This window comes from Bos taurus, chromosome 22, assembly GCF_002263795.3.
Source record: "Bos taurus isolate L1 Dominette 01449 registration number 42190680 breed Hereford chromosome 22, ARS-UCD2.0, whole genome shotgun sequence".
NCBI classification, from domain to species: domain Eukaryota; kingdom Metazoa; phylum Chordata; class Mammalia; order Artiodactyla; family Bovidae; genus Bos; species Bos taurus.
In genome coordinates this window covers 60377559-60393691 of record NC_037349.1, presented here as the reverse complement: position 1 = coordinate 60393691, position 16133 = coordinate 60377559, and the positions used below count along the sequence as shown (strand labels likewise).

The window sequence follows — 16133 nt, the reverse complement described above, 5'->3', positions numbered from 1 at the left end:
GCTGCAGCCGGTGGAGCCTTAGAAAGGGCTTCATCCTCTGAGATGTTTGGACCATAGTTCAAATTCTGTCTCTGCGATCTCATAGCCATGTCCCCTCTCTGAGCCCCACCTCCGGAGGTTTCTCTGGATGATGGATAGTGTAAGCATAGACAGATAGATAGTGAAGTCGCTCAGTCGTGTCCAACTCTTTGTGACCTCATGGACAGTAGCCAATAGGCTCCTCCGTCCATGGGATTTTCCAGGCAAGAATACTGGAGTGGGTTGCCATTTCCTTCTCCAGGGGATCTTCCCGACCCAAGGATCGAACCCAGGTCTCCTGCATTGTAGGCAGATGCTTTACCATCTGAGCCACCCAGTAAGTCCAGTAACAATAACTAGTGATAATTGAATGTTTCCTTTTGCCAGCTGTTGTTCTGGGTCCCTGTGCTGCCGTGTATCAACTCAGCCAATCCCACATCACCGCTACATGTACCTACTGTGCTTATGCCTGTTTTACAGATGGGGACACTGAGGCAGAGGGCAGCGAAGGAACTTGGTGAAGCCACCACTTGGGCAGCACAGCTGGGACCGAAATGAAAGTCTATCCTCTCAATTACTCAGATTCTTGCCTCTCTGAACCTGGAGCGGTTGGCTCACCAGCAGGGGAGCCTAGTCAGTCAGTCGGTCAGTGGGTCAGTGACTCAGCCAGCCAGGGCCCATTCCTGAGCACGCGGTCCGTCCCAGGGCCTGTGCCAGGTGCTAGGAACTCCGGAATGAATGAAGCCGACACAGTCTCTCGGCTTTGAAGCTTCTGTCTTGGGAGCTGTGTGGGCGGTATTGCCTGGAGATCAACCATAAACAACTAACAGGCAGCAACGATCCAGAGAGCGATCTTATCAGGAGGGAAGAAAATAACAGCAGTGTGAGGTGAGAGGCAGGGGGTGGGGGCGCGACATTCCGGGGGAGCCGCCGAGGCAGGTCCGGTTGGGCGGCCCCCGAGGCCGTGCCCGGGCTGCTCCGCGAGCTTGGGCCTGGCTGTGCCCGCCCGACGTGGAGCCTCTGCCCGGAGCGGTGCCAGAGTCTGTGCTGAGAGACGCGAAGCCCAGCTCAGGTTACAGCTTGGGCGGTTGGGGCACGCGCACATGTGCAACTGCGCGTGCACGTCGGTACCTGCAGCGTGTACCTGCACGCGCGCCCGTGTGCGCTGGGGCGTCTAAGGAGGGACCGCTTCGCGAAGAGGCAGCCATCAGCAGACCGGTTCCGCTCCGCCGACCCCGCCGCAGCCAGTGGCACACGTGCCTTCGCTGAACCAAGCCCCTCTCTTCCCACTGAGCTCGCGGTCCCCCGGCCCCCGCGGCCACGTGCTGCAAGCTGGCCCTGGGAGAACCGCGACAGGGGCTGCCCGTCCTGGGGCCGCGCTGGGGCGCAGGCTCTCGGCTCCCGAGTGCCTCTCTGGCCGGTTCTTCCCCGGAAGCATCCTTTTCTGAGGCCGAAGTTTCAGCGAAAAAGAACCTGGCGGTGGGGGTGGGGGGGTGGGGGAGGCAGGTCCCACCTGGAGGCTTGCTCCCCAGCGACACTTCCTGGATGTCGGGAGAGCCTGCAGGGGACCTGCAGGGGTGGAGAGGCCTCCTGATGTTGGCGGCTGGTTCCATCAGACCCCGGGAGTGATTGGCTGATCAAAGCCGCCCAGGCCACCCTGCCCCTCTGCCAGGGCCTGGTCCTGGCTGGGGTGACCAGTGCCACTCCAGGAGAGATTGGCTTCTGGGAATTCTGTTGCTAAGAGGGGCAGTGGCCTTCTGCAGCCGCTTCCTCCATCTGGGCCAAAGGAGGTGGGCACGGCAGGTGTGATGCTACTAGCCCAGGCCTGGCACCTCCACACCCAGACCACGGGGAGAGACGTCCAACCTGCCAGGCAGGCAGAAGGGAAGCGCCTCCATCCTTCACCGACCCAGACTCTCAGCCTTGAGTCCTCCACGTGAGGAGCGCGTGCTCTGAGCAGGCACCCCACGGGAACTCCTACCTGAGTGTCATGCTAACGCCTATTTCTCCCCGGCTGGAGAGAGGAGGTTCCCCAACCACCAGTCTACCAGGAGGGGCAGTGGGGAGGCTGCTGCTGTCCCCCTCACATTCAGATGGTGGTGAAGGGCAGGTGGTGCTCTGGACGCTGACCAGGCTGTGCTTCGGGGATGGTTCTTGTCAACCATCTCCATGGCTCCTGCAAAGATGTCCTCCACTGTGGGGTTGCAGAGAGCTTCACAAATTTGATGGCATCTTGGCTTTCTCCTGAGGTAGTCCGCCAATAAACAACTTGCACCAGAATCCCCCACTCAGGCTCTGTTTATAGGAGAGAGACGGAGGATGGAAGGGATGCAGGGAGATTTGCTAATCAAAGTAATCTGAAGGAAACTGGCAGATGTCCCTGTTATTCTGGAGAATAAAAATCCTCTTAGGCTCCCCGCTGCCCGCCACCCGCTGCTCTCAACTCAGAGCGGCTCACTCTCTTTTCCACCCTCTCCTCCTCACCCCTGCCCTTCCAGGTTCCAAGAGGCTCCAAATGACCCTTACTATTTCATGGAGCAGTCAGGATGGGGGGTGTTGTGGTCCGATTGCGAGCTGGAAAAGAATTTCCAGACACAAGACAGAATGAAAGAGAAATAAAGTTTATTAGAGTGGGAGACACTGTTAAAACAATGGGTTGGCTCAAGGGCGAGCCAACAGTTGAACGGGGGTCCTTGGTCCAATTTTATACCTAGGGTGCAAGGAGAGGGATAGGGGTCTTGCCAGTCATTTGCTGATTGGATGAGGCACGTATACTGGGTGAAGGAAGCTAAGCTAAGTCACTTCAGTCGTGTCCGACTCTGTGCGACCCCATAGACGGCAGCCCACCAGGCTCCCCAGTCCCTGGGATTCTCCAGGCAAGAACACTGGAGTGGGTTGCCATTTCCTTCTCCAATGCATGAAAGTGAAAAGTGAAAGTGAAGTCGCTCAGTCGTGTCCGGCTCTTAGCGACCCCACGGACTGCAGCCCACCAGGCTCCTCCATCCATGGGATTTTCCAGGCAAGACTACCGGAGTGGGGTGCCACTGCCTTCTCCCCGGGTGAGGGAAGAGTCAGGCAAATACCTTCTCCTTACCGGGGTAGAAGGGGACACAGGTTATACTGCTCAGGAGCACCTGAAATTCCTTAATGGCTACAACATGGGGGAGGGAAGGACTAAAAAGGGTCTTTTTCCGTTCCTGCGTTCCGAGATCCTGTGTGTGTGTGTGTGTGTGTGTGTGTGTGTTTGTATGAAATACTTAATTGTGAGACATTCAAAATACTTGATGAAGTTATAGCAGTTAAATCAGTGGTGAGTTGCTATAAAAATAGCTGAAGAATAGAGAAACAAATCTAGATATGTACTGTGTACATGTGGACAATAGTTTACCATGAAGCTGGCTTTTTAAATTCAGTGGCAAAACAATGCAATCTTCAATAAAGGATAAGAGCTATATAAAAATCTATGTAATTGGTGGAGATCTATATGAAAACAGTCTATCCGGCATAATGTGTGCCAAGTCACTTCAGTCGTGTCTGACTCTTTACAACCGCCAGGCTTCTCTGTCCATGGGATTCTCCAGCCAAGAATACTGGAGTGGGTTGCAGTGCCCTCCTCCAGGGCATGTTCCCAACCCAGGGATCAAATTGTCCTGTGTCTCTCAGGTCTCCTGCCTTGGCACAGGTTCTTTACCACTATCGCCACCTGGGAAGCCCAAAAGAATATCAATGACCAGCATGCAAATAAAAAGATGTTTAACTTTAGATATAGTAATAGGGAATTGCAACTAAAATTAAAAGAAACTTTCTTCTCTCTCACGCTGGTGGAAACCTAGGAAGCCTATCTTGCAGCAAACACAAGGCTTCCACTTGGAAGGTGTTTTTTAGCTTGGCTGAGAAGGGTGCTAGAGATGATGGGAGGAAAGGGAACGGTCCCCAGTCACTTTCTGGTGTGGCCCCAGCTCTGTGTGGGACCTTGAATGCAGAGAAGGCACAGGCAGCTCTGATGGAGACCCCTTTGGCTACTCAGACCCCACCCGACACTCCCAGGTGGGCACCTCCTTCCCTTGCTAATAGGTACAGAAGGCTGGAAAACCATTGTGCCAAGCAGGCAGCCAGAATGACCACTAGCTCTAGGAGGAATCGTGTCAACTTGTAGCTCTTATTACAGTGCAGTGTCGTTTCCTTAGTTTGTGCATACATTTGAATGAATTCATAGAACCCTGTTAAGAGTCCCGTGATGGGGAGGGGGTGCAGCTGCAGGCGGTGGAAGTGGGGCAGCCAGTGCCAGGATGGTCTCCCATCAGGTCTGAGAGTTGGGGCTGCAGCCCCTTCTCCCCTTTCCCAGGCCCACACCCTTTGCTGGGCCTTCATCCCAGATCTGTTCTTTCCTCCTTGGGACACCGCAGGGGGTGCCCCAGTTCCAGATCCCAAACTCCACTTGGGGCGCACTTTGGCAGATCAATGTCAGCACTTCTCTGGTCACCGCGTCCATTACACCTGTGGCCCAGCTAGACAGGCGTGAACACGACGCTCTGGCACGTCGCGTATCTCCTGGACGCTGAGAACCGTTTCCCGTCCTCCTGCTGGCAAGGCCCTGGCCGCTCTCCTCCGGTCCGCTCTGCTCCCTCACGCTCTCCGAGCTGGGCCCTCGGCCTCCTTCTCCCGCCTCAGGGGCTTCGCACGAATTGCCTCCTCCACCGCCTCCTCCCCTGAGAGGAGCGTCCGCCAGGTCCAGCTTCTCTCCCGCATCGCGGCGGCGTCGTCTTCCTCAGCGCCGAGGAGCTCAGTCACAGGCCCGTTCGCTGCCTTTTCACCGCGAATCTGAGGGGGCTCCGCCCGCCCGGTGCGGCCTCCATGGTGTCCTGGCCCCCTTGGCCCGGCCCCCTCGTTCAGCCATCCCGCCGCGCGCTGTCTGACCTCGGTCGCCGCGCCGCGTGCTCCCGGTCCGGCGGGAGGCGCCGGGAGACTACAGCCCCCACAATGCCCCGCGGCCCGCGCCGGGATTGGCTGGACTCCGAACGGCCGTCAATAGGACGCGGTTTTGTTGGCAGGTGGCGCCGGTCCCGTAAGCGTCGGCGCTCCTGAGCCGCCTCCCGCCATGGGCAGCGCCGAGAGCCGCGAGGGCCGCAGGGCGTCTTTCGGGATGGACGAGGAGGAGCGGGTCCGGGTGCTGCAGGGCATCCGGGTGAGCGGGCGGCCGGCGGGAGGGCGTTTGGAGGCGTGCCGTCTCTCGGCCGCGGGAGGGCCGCGAGGGGGAGGGCGCCTCAGGCCTGGTCTCCTCCGGGAGACAGGATGGGCGGGGATGGGGGGCGGGGCTTCGTTGCCCGACTGTCGCCCCGGATCCGCGTCCTCGCCGCCTTCGGACGACGATGCCTGTAAGAGGACCACAAGCTGCACCCGTTGAGTTCCGGAGCTGCGCTGCTGACCTGACTGACCGCCTCCCGTGCCAGCCCCTCCCGACGCCCCCGCCCCCTCCCCGGTGCCAGCCCCTCCCGACCCCCGCCCCCCGTTCGCTGGCCTCGAGGCCTCGTCCGTCGAGGTGCGACCTGCTCCGCTCGCGACCCCCGCACGGGGCTGTGTTCGCGCCCCCAGTTTCCCTCAAATCCGCTCCTCAGTTCTTGTGGTTGAGGTCTCACCTCAGCGTCCTTCCGTGACAAGGTTTGAAGCGCCTGCCCACCCCCGCGGCCACACACGGGTTTTTGTCGTGGCTCTCGCTCACCACTGTTTAAAACCTATGTGCAGGCTTCAGTTCTTAATTGTGCTTCCTGCCGCAGTGTCTCCGCCTTGAGGCCAAAGCTCTTGTCTGACTGCAGCCTCCCTTGGCTCACGTTTGAGTCCTCAGCCCGGGCCGTGGGCTGTGGTACCCACTTTGTGGGTATCCTGTCAGTGAATTCTCCATGGCCCTCTGAGAAGTCGGCTTCTGTTGGCCCATTTTGTGGCCGGAGGACAGCTGAGGCTTGAAGTACTTCTCACGTCAAGCTTAGCAAGTTGGCACTGAGCGAGGCCGACTCCAGGAGCCCCCTTCCTCCTGCACCTGTGCCTCGCATGTCGTGGGTGCTTTTAGACCGGTGCTGAGTGATTAAACGGAGAACCCAGTGAAGCAGGCACCAAGTGTCCATGGAAGGCACTCAGCCGGGCCTTGGTGAATTCACTAATTAGGGAGGTGGCTCAGAAAAGGAAGTCAGGCACTCTGACTTCTCCAGAGATGCTCATTACCTGTGTGGCCTGGAGTGAACAGCTTTATCTTTTGAGTCTCAATCACTACATCTTTAAAAAAAAAAAAAAAAAAAAAGGAGAAGCTGTGATAATCCTAGATGCTGCCTAGGAGAAGATGATAGGTGTGCGTGTGTTTAGAAAAAGTACAGTGGTTTGTGGGGTCCTCTATTCTCTGCCTAGCCTACTTAGCATTTTTGGTGCTTACTAGGTGTTATCCAGTCTTGACCTGACTTGAGGCAAAGACAAAATGGGGAGAAGATGGCTCAGCTCCTGTTGGAAGGTTAGAAGCAGACCTGAGTCAGAATTTAGAAAGATGCTCCAGGCTCTGTCTGGGCACTCGCCCACCGTTGTTACCTGGTTTGGGGATTGTTGGAAAATCTGGTCAGTCGGAGGCTTCCTAGGGAACTCCTTTAAGTTGATAGAGGAGCACCCTCTCTCTTGGGTTTTATAACAGATGGGTACATTTTAATTCTAGTTCTTTTAGCAGTTCTGAAAAGTATAAATCCTCCTTAAAACTGGAGAATCAGGCTTAGAGAGGTTAGGGAACTTCTTCAAAGTGTTACCTCTGGGACTTTAACCCAGATCTTTCCAGGACAAGCAATAGCCTTTTCTCACAACTCCAAGCTCCAACCCACGTACATCCCCAGTGATATGTAAGGCACTGTGAAAATTGTGACAGCCTCTTGCTGGCTAGGCATGGCGCTAGTACCCTGCTTATTTCTACCAGAAACTGTTTCAACTAGAGGGAGCTTTGGGCACACTCATCAGACAATGACTTGTGCAGAGGCATACAGGTGGGTGATGGCCCCAAGCTGTGAGAGCCCTTTCTTCTTTCCTCTCTTCCTCCCTCTGTTCTTTCCTCCATTCCTTCCATCTGTCCATCCATCCATCCATCCTTCTATCTACTCGTGTGCCTAGTTTGAGAGAGGGAACCAGAGAAAGGAGGTGACGGCAGTGCAATGGTTGGCATAAGGTTTTCATGCTAGCAAAGTGACTTGAGGTTGAAGAGTCCACCTTGTCTTTAAGCAGGTGAGTAAAAATTACTGGAATAGGTTATTGGATAAATCAAATGAGAAATTAATGTAATAGAAAGTGGATGCGAAAGAAGAAAACCTGCCTGCTCCTTCAGAGAAAGTTAAACATTTCTAAAGACCTTGTATTTAATCCCCCTGGCCTGGTCCTGGAAAGCCCTCTAGTTCCCTTAAAATTATGTGCCAAGGCCTTGCTAGTTTGCATACTTTAGTTGCTCAGTCATGTCTGACTCTTTGCGACCCATGGACTGCACACTTACTAGCATTAATTTACATATTGAGTTCAAGTCCTAATTCCAAGGAAGGTAAAAAAAAATTAATGCAAAATGCTGCAATTATATTCACCTCCATTTTTTTCTGAGCAAGCATGTGTGAAATACATACAGATGTTATTTCAGTTAGTATGTTTAATGTCATCCTCCAGTAAGAGCAGGTATGCACATGGCCAGAATGTCCTGTATGTGACTGTTCCTGGTGCCCCTCGCATACCCATCTTAGGTGACTCAGTTAAAGTTGGTTGCATGTCAGCATGTTCAGTTCAGTTTGGTTCAGTCCCTCAGTCATGTCCGGCTCTTTGCAACCCCATGGACTGCAGCACACCAGGCTTCCCTGTCCATCACCAACTTCCGGAGCTTGCTCAAACTCATGTCCATCGAGTCGGTGATGCCATCCAACCATCTCATCCTCTGTCGTCCCCTTCTCCTCCTGCCCTCAATCTTTCCCAGCATCAGGATCTTTTCCAATGAGTCAGTTCTTCACATCAGGTGGCTAGAGTTTCAGCTTCAGCATCAGTCCTTCCAGTGAATATTCAGGACTGATTTCCTTTAGGATACACTGGTTGGATCTCCTTGCAGTCCAAGTGACTCTCAAGAGTCTTTTCCGATACCACAGTTCAAAAGCATCAGTTCTTCCACACTCAACTTTCTTTATGGTCCAATGCTCACATTCATACATAACTCCTGGAAAAATCATAGCTTTGACTAGATTGAACTTTGTCAGCAAAGTAATGTCTTTGCTTTTTAATATGCTGTCTAGATTGGTCATAGCTTTACTTCAAGGAACAAATGGCTTAATTTCATGGCTGCAGTCACCATCTGCAGTGATTTTGGAACCCAAGAAAGTAAAGTCTGTCACTGTTTCCGTTGTTGCCCCATCTATTTGCCATGAAGGGATGGGACCGGATACCATGATCTTAGTTTATTGAATGTTGAGTTTTAGGCCAGATTTTTCACCCTCTTTCACTTTCATCAAGAGGCTTTTTAGTTCCTCTTTGCTTTCTGCCATAAGGGTGGTCTCATCTGCATATCTGAGATTATTGCTATTTCAATCTTGATTCCAGCTTGTGCTTCTTCCAGCCTGGCATTTTGCATGATGTACTCTGCATAGATGTTAAATAAGCAGGGTGATAATATACGGCCTTGACATACACCTTTCCCGGTTTGGAACCAGTCTGTTCCATGTCTGGTTCTAACGGTTGCTTCTTGACCTGCATATTTCTCAGGAGGCAGGTAAGGTGGTCTGGTATTCTCATCTCTTTAGGAATGTTTCACAGTTTGGTGTGATCCACACAGTCAAAGACTTTGGTGTAGTCAATAAAGCAAAAGTAGATGTTTTTCTGGAACTCTCTTGCTTTTTCTATGATCCAGGAGATGTTGGCAATTTGATCTCTGGTTCCTCTGCCTTTTCTAAATCCAGCTTGAGTATCTGGAAGTTCTCAGTTCATGTACTTTTGAAGCCTGGCTTGGTGAATTTTAAGCACTACTTTACTAGCATGTGAGATGAGTACAATTGTGCAGTAGTTTGAACATTATTTTTGGCATTGCCTTTCTTTGGAATTGCAATGAAAACTGACCTTTTCCAGTCCTGTGGCCACTGCTGAGTTTTCCAAATTTGCTGGCATATTGAGTGCAGCACTTTAACAGCATCATCTTTTAGGATTTGAAATAGCTCAGGCTGGAATTCCATCACCTCCACTAGCTTTGTTCATAGTGATGCTTCCTAAGGCCCACTTGACTTCACCCAAAATGTCTGGATATCTTCTCCTGGAGATCTGGCTCTAGGTGAGTGATCACACAATTGTGGTTATCTGGGTCATTAAGATCTTTTTGGTATAGCTCTGTGTTTTCTTGTCAGCCCGTAACTCTTCCAACCAGTTGACCCCCGATCCCCTGCCCAAGTCACTCCCCAAGGCTGCTGTTCTAGCGATGTCTCCAGGCTCCTTTCACCCTCAGAGCTACACCATCTTCACCATCATTCAGTGCTCCAGGAGGCAGGTCTGGAGCACTGCTGAGGGGAAGACCGGAGGAGGTAGTGAGACATGAGGGACAGCCCCCATGTGCCCACACCGGAGGCCATGTGCCCTCCACACAGGCTTGGGTACCACACTGACCCACCACCTCAGCAAGTGCTCACTGTGAACTGGGCCTGGCCTGGCAGAGACAACAGGGGACAAAGCACAAGGTCTGTCCCTGTGGAGACCTCAGTGCAGGATGAGGAACTAAGAGAAAGAAAAAAGAAGAAGAAAAAGAAAAACTCCCTGCAAGGGCCATGAAGGAAATAAAAAGGATAAGAGCGATGGGGCTTCCTGGTGGGCTGGTCAGACAGCTCCTCAGAGGAGGTGACGGTGATAATGGGCCTAGGCCAGCAGGGAGAGGACTGTCTGTTCCGAGTTGAGTGGTTTCAGGGTGCTGTGTCATCTGGTCCCCAGGCTGACCCTGTGAGATCTCACCCCTGTGTCAGAGGTGTGGGAGCAGGTTCAAGGAGGGGAAGGAGCCCCTGGTTACAACAAAGTTGTGGTAGAGCTGGAAGCTCAGACTTTCCAGCTCCATAGCCTGTGTGCTGGCAGCCGCACGGTTGGGATGGTGGAGAGAGGTGGCCAGGTGATGAGGCTGGACAGGTGATGCAAGGCTCTTTACACTTTACTCTTGATACAACATGGTGGTTCTCTAAACAGGTGGAGCTTTGGAAAGATTTTATCTGAGGATGGTTTTTAAAAAAATGGCTTTGCTGCAATTTATTTTACATATCAAATTCACCATTTCAGTGTTTTTTGTTAAGCAAATTTACTGAGTTGAACAATTGTCACAATGGAATTTTAGAACATTACAAAGCCTAAAAAGGTCCCTAGTACCTATTTGCGGTCACTCCCCGTTCCCACTACCCGCACCATGTAACCACTAAGCCTTCTGCCTCTGTTTTTTTTTTTTTTTTTGCCTTTTCAGGATATTTCATATAAATACATCATAGATATTTCATGTCTAGTTCCCTTCACTGAGAACAATGGTCTTGGTGTTGCTTCCTCGGCATTGTGTGTCTTAGAAATTCCTTTTTATTGCCAAATGGCATTTCATATGGACTCTCTGGGTTTTATTTATTCAGTCAAATAATGATGGCATTTGAGTTGTTTCTAATTCTTGACTGTTTTGAATAATATTGCTGTGAACATTTGTGTATATGTTTTTTTGTGAACATAACATTTTCATTTCTCTTGGATAAATAACCTAAGAGTAGAATTGCTGCATCACTCTGTTTTTAAATTTGGTAAATTATTAGGTTTAACTTTTTAAGAAACTGTCAAACTATTTTCTAAAGTGACTCTACTGTTTTACATTTCCCCCAGCAGTGTATGAGATTCCAGTTTCTCTGTATCCTCACCAACCCTTGTTACGATCTTTTTGTTTATAGCAATTCTAGTTGAGTGTGAAATGGTATCTCGTTGTTTGAATTTGCATTTTCCTAATAACTAATCATGTTGGATGTTTTTTCTTGTGCTTATTTTCCACTCACATATTTTTGGGGTGAAATGTGTATTCAAATCTTTTACCCACTTTTAATAGCTTTTAATGGGGTTATTTATCTTTATTATTGAGTTGCAAGATTTCTTTATTTCTTGGTTACAAGCCCTTTATGATGTTATGATTTGCAGATATTTTCTCCCAAGCTGTGGTTTGTCTTTTGATTTTCTTAATGGTGTCTTTGAAGTGCAAATATTTGTAGTTTTGATGCGGTTTAGTTTATTAATGTTTTTCTTTGAGTGGTTGGACTTTGGTGTCATATCCCAGAAATCTTTGCCTAACCCAAGGCTGTGGAAATTTTCGCTGGTGTTTTCTTCTACGAGGTTTATAGTTTTGGCTTTTACATTTATCCATTTTTCGTTAAATTTTGTGGGTGTTGTGAAGTAAGGCTCTAAGTCAGGTGTTCGCAGTTTTTCTGTAGATGACCAGGAAGTAAATACTTTGTGTTTTGCTGAGCAGAAAGTCTTTATCACCGTTACTCAACTCTGCCGCTTTATGGTGAGAGCAGCTACAGGTAGTATGTAAATGAGTGGGTGTGGCTGATCCATAAACTGCATTTATAAAATCAGGCTTTGAGTTGGATTTGGCTTACGCCCCTGAGCATGTTGAGCTCTGTCAGTCTTTTTTTTTTTTTTTTTGTATGAAATACTTAATTTTTCCAGCTCCATTGTTGAAAAGACTACCCTTTCCCCATCTGAATTATCTTGGGACCTTGGTGAACATCAGTTGACCGTAAAAATAAGGGTTCAGAATTTATATCTTGACTCTCAATCCTGTTTAAATTCCACTGCTCTGTATGCTATATGTCTATCTTTTTGCCAGTACAAAACTGTCATGATTTTTGAAGCTTTGTGGGAAGTTTCAAAATAGGGAAGCATAAGATTCCAATTTTGTTCCTTTTTTCCCCACGATTGTTTGGCTGTTTTAAGTCCTTTGCATGTCCACACATATATTAAGATCAATTTGTCAGCTTCTGTAAAAAGTTTGTTGGGATTTTGGTGGGGTTTGTGTTGAATCTATAAAATTATGTTGGGAGAATTGTCACTTTAACAATATGGAGTCTTCTAGTCTGTGAAGATGAAATCTCTTTTTCTTTATTTAGATCTTTTAAAGTTTTTCTCAGTGGTGTTTTATACTTTCAGTGTATAAGGCTTGCATTTCTTTAAAAATTATTCCCAAGCATTTTATTCTTTATGATGCTATTATGAGTGGAATTGTTTCCTTAATTTTATTTGTGAATTCTTCACTGCTAGCATATGGAAATGCATTTCATTTTCATATATTGATCTTGTGTCCAGCACCTTTGCTGAACTCATTCATTAGCTCTAATAGGGTTTTCTGGTTGTGTGTGTGTGTGTGTGTGTGTGTGTGTGTGTGTGTGTGTGTGTGTGTGTATTCCCTAGGGTTTATGTAGGTACTATCATGATGTCTGCAAAATGAAGACAGTTTAACTTCTTCCTTTTCTGTCTGGATGCCCTTACTTTCTTTTTCATGCCTTGTTGTGTTGGCTAGAATGTCCACTACAGTATTGAGTAGAAGTGGTGAGCGCACATGTCTTGCTGCTGAATTCAGGGAGAAAACATTGTCTTATGCCACTGAATATGTTAGCTGTACACTTTTCATAGTTACTCTTTATCAGATTGGCGGTTTTATCTTTTAATATTCTCCACCACCCCTTCCTCTGCGTCCTTATAGCCTGTTTTTCTTCCGTAAGCTTGGGGAGTGCAGACTGCCTTGCTCACTAGCTCCCGGATCATTAGTATGCGCGTGTTACATTGTGTGGTTGGATTGGCTACTTGAGGATCATTTTCATCCAAGCTGGCGACCTGTGACCTGAGACCCTTACTCTTCCGCTTTTTACTCTTTCAAGGCTTCACTCTTTCCTCACATGTGCAGCAGACTTCCTTTTCCACCCTGCCATTGCCCAGTGACATGCATCTCGAATGTCTCGGTGCGATCATCAGCACTCCTGACTGTGTCATGTTACATCACATCCTTTGGTTTAGCACCTGTTAGGATTAGTGTGGAGAACAGGAGAGGCCAGGGGACCTGGCCTGGAGCCTGACTCCCAGGGGGCCACATCTCCCTCTTTACGTGCGGGGCAGGGCTGTGCTCAGCACAGGTGCCTCACTGGCTTGATCGTGAGTCCTCCCCACTCTTGCCCAGCTCAGCGCTGACCATTGGTGAGTTCTGTGGATGGCTCACAACAGGAAACACTGACTAAGACAGCCGGGAGTCGAATAACCCAGTTCCCCTCAGCTTTGCTGCGAGCACACGTGTGCTCACATCTGGGTGTGGAGTCTGGCAATGTGGCTTGGGTGCTGGTCCCAGGCCGGACACTTTCTGGGTGGGCTCTCCTCGATGCTCCCAGAGCACCACATCTCCTGGTGCTGAGGTCTCTGGACACAAAGGAGCTGATTCTGTGGGGCACAGAGCACTTTTGGGCCCTCCCCCACACCCCAGCTGCTGAGGACGAGGGTCGTTCTACAGGTGGGATGGTGCCCTTGTTCCTTGGCTTGGGCTCCCAGACTCGCTGTGTGTGGGGACAGTGGAGCTGGCGATCAGGGCACCTCTGGCCGTCCTGTAAGGTCCTCTGGGTAGTACCGTGTGTAACCAGTAATGAATTTACATGGTGTGAGCACCCAGATGACTTTCAGGTGTGTACCTCATGGAAGGTGAAATTCCACGCTGACACCTGTGACTGTGCTGAGCACTGCTGAAGATCTTCCTGGGTCAACGGTCAATTAATGTAAACATAAGGGGGCTGTCCGCTTTGGCTCCTATAGGCTCATCTCAAGTCCACTTGCTCTCTGGACCCCGCAGGTTCCCCCCTGGAGGGAGGTCACTGTGCGTCTCCTGCAGCCCCCCTGGTTTCCAGGATCCCACTGCTGTCCGTGCAAAGCGTTTCCTGTTCAGCCCTCTTTCCTTCCTGCACCCCGCCCTGGCCACCTCCTTCGTCCTTGCTTATGAGCTCTTGGTGACTGGATTCTAAAGCCAGCCCAGAGCTGTCCCGACGCTGCTGCCGGGCTCCCTGCGGTTCCCCCGGATTCACGTGTCCCCCTGCCCCTCCTGAACGTGTCATGTTCCTCATGTATGAAGCTCCATCCAGCCAGTCCTCACCCAGAGGCTGGGTGCACTTTTGCTCTACGTCCAGTGACAACTCTTGCGTCTTCCCTTCCAGCTGCTTCTGTTTTACCCTCTCCTTTTCCCCCTCAGGAACACTTGATCTCCCTCCTTCCCCTGCATCTCTGATAAATTGTTCTTTCTCCCAACAGGCTTGCCTCCCACAAATCTGTCCTTGCTGGTGCTAGCAGGGTCATGTGTTTTGAAAAGGTAAATTTTACTTCTGAGCAGGTATCAGGCAATGGTGATAGAATCCAGACCGTTGCAATGGAGGTTCCTTCCTTGCGGGTCTAGCGGCCTTACTCTCAGAGGCAGCCCCACCAGCTGCTGGGTCAGTGATCATCCCAGGGTTGATGCTAAGGATGCAGCCCACTTCCATCTCATTCTTAGGTGCTTCCCGCTGCCTCCAGCGGTTCCCAGGCCTGACTCCCGGGGCCCTGTGTGTGCTGGCATCACTTTCTCCTGTCGTCGCCCGTCCCTTGGGGAGGATCTGTGCTCCTGCCCTGCCGTTTCACGCTTCTGTGCTCCTCTGTCTGTAGGACTCGCCCCCATCCTTGGGGAATTTCTTCCTTGGGCTCAGGACCTGTTCACAGGTTCCCTCTGCACTGTCAGAGGTCACCATCCCAGGTCCTGCAGGCTCTGCTCTGGGGGGAGGGAGCTCTGCTCCTGGTCTCTGGCTCCAGCATGGGACCTGGAGCCAGGCTCACAGGCAGGACCCTTGGACAAGGCTTTAAGCCCCTGGATCCTTACTTCTTGAATGAAACCATCAGCCCAGGAACTTCAAGTTATTCACAACATTTTGAAACTTGGAGGCTTTGCATCAATTCACTTTTTAGTTCTTTGGGGTAAACATCAAAAGACTGGTCTGTATTTCCTTGTGGCAACCCTTGGCTAGAGCTGTGAGGTCGCTGCCCTCCCTGGGGCCTTGCTCTCACCGCCGTCCCCGCCCCGCTGTACTGCCAGGCCTCCTCATCTGTTTTTGTCACCTGCAGGGCCCCTGGGGTGCTGGCAGTCACCGCCCTCCAGGACTCTTCTTGTCCAGACACTTGGATTTAATCTGTGGATCTAATTTCAGCTCACAGAAAACTGAAGGACTAGCCAACAAAATCTCCACGGCAACCGCTGCAGCAAAGTGGAGGCATTTTCTTAGAGTCTCAGGAGGGCAGCGCCACCTGGGGCTGGATGTGGGCCACAGGAGCCGCTGACAGACTGGCCTTGTTTGGAGCCCGTGCGGTGCTCGGCCTGCTCGCAGGAGCCGTGGGCCAGGGAAGGAGGGCACGGCAGGTGGTGCCCAGAGGGTCCTCGGAAGACAGCGCGTGAACGGCCCCGGCGTGAAGGCCCCCACCCCGCGTCCTGTGTGAGGCTGTGCAGATGTCACCTGGGGCACCCAGAGCCTTGCTTGACGCGAAGAACGGTGCTTGGAAAGCGGCCTCCTCGCAGCCGCCTCTCACACAGTCTAGAGGGGTCGCTTTCTCAGACTAAAAGCTGTTGGTTTTCATGTTGATGTTTTCCTAATTAAGTACGCCGTTGGTGAACACAGGCGTACTCCGCCTTCCACCGCCTTCCCTGGGCTCAATAAAGCACCGTCCGCGGCAGGAGAGGTGGCTTGCAGACCTTCTCCTCCTGGGACCTGCCGTGCTGTGTGAGCTGACTTGTCTGCTCACCGCGGCCCGGCTCCCCGTGGCTGCCCTCACCGAGCGCCCCTAAGGGCCCGGCTCTGCCTGTGGCCTCTGTGCAGAGGCCCATCTGTGCTGCTCTGGGGCAGCTGTGTCACCACCAGGCGTGCACGCCTTCGTCTGTTTAGTGGGGTGGGCCGGGCCAGGAGCCTGGCAGGTGGAGGTGCCCACTGCCTGGGCCAAGCTGATTACATCCCTGTCTTTCAGGGGAGCCCCTGGCACCTGCCGGGTCAAGTTCCTCCCACAGCTGGGAGCTGCCACCCCTTCCAGACTGT

The 16133-nt window shown here is 51.4% G+C and overlaps 1 protein-coding gene across 3 annotated transcripts in view; it reads left to right on the top strand.

Annotated features, from left to right (window-relative positions):
• The first annotated feature begins 646 nt into the window (after positions 1–646).
• The window catches only part of CHCHD6 (coiled-coil-helix-coiled-coil-helix domain containing 6), a 104238-nt gene continuing 88751 nt past the window's right edge, over positions 647–16133 (top strand). Inside the window, exon 1 of one of the 3 annotated variants that reach the window (XM_059879860.1) lies at positions 647–906. Coding sequence is in view for 2 of the 3 variants with exons in the window: in XM_024983021.2 (XP_024838789.1) it covers positions 5117–5203 (87 nt within the window). In the remaining variant the exon portion in view is untranslated. 3 annotated transcript variants of the gene reach the window in all.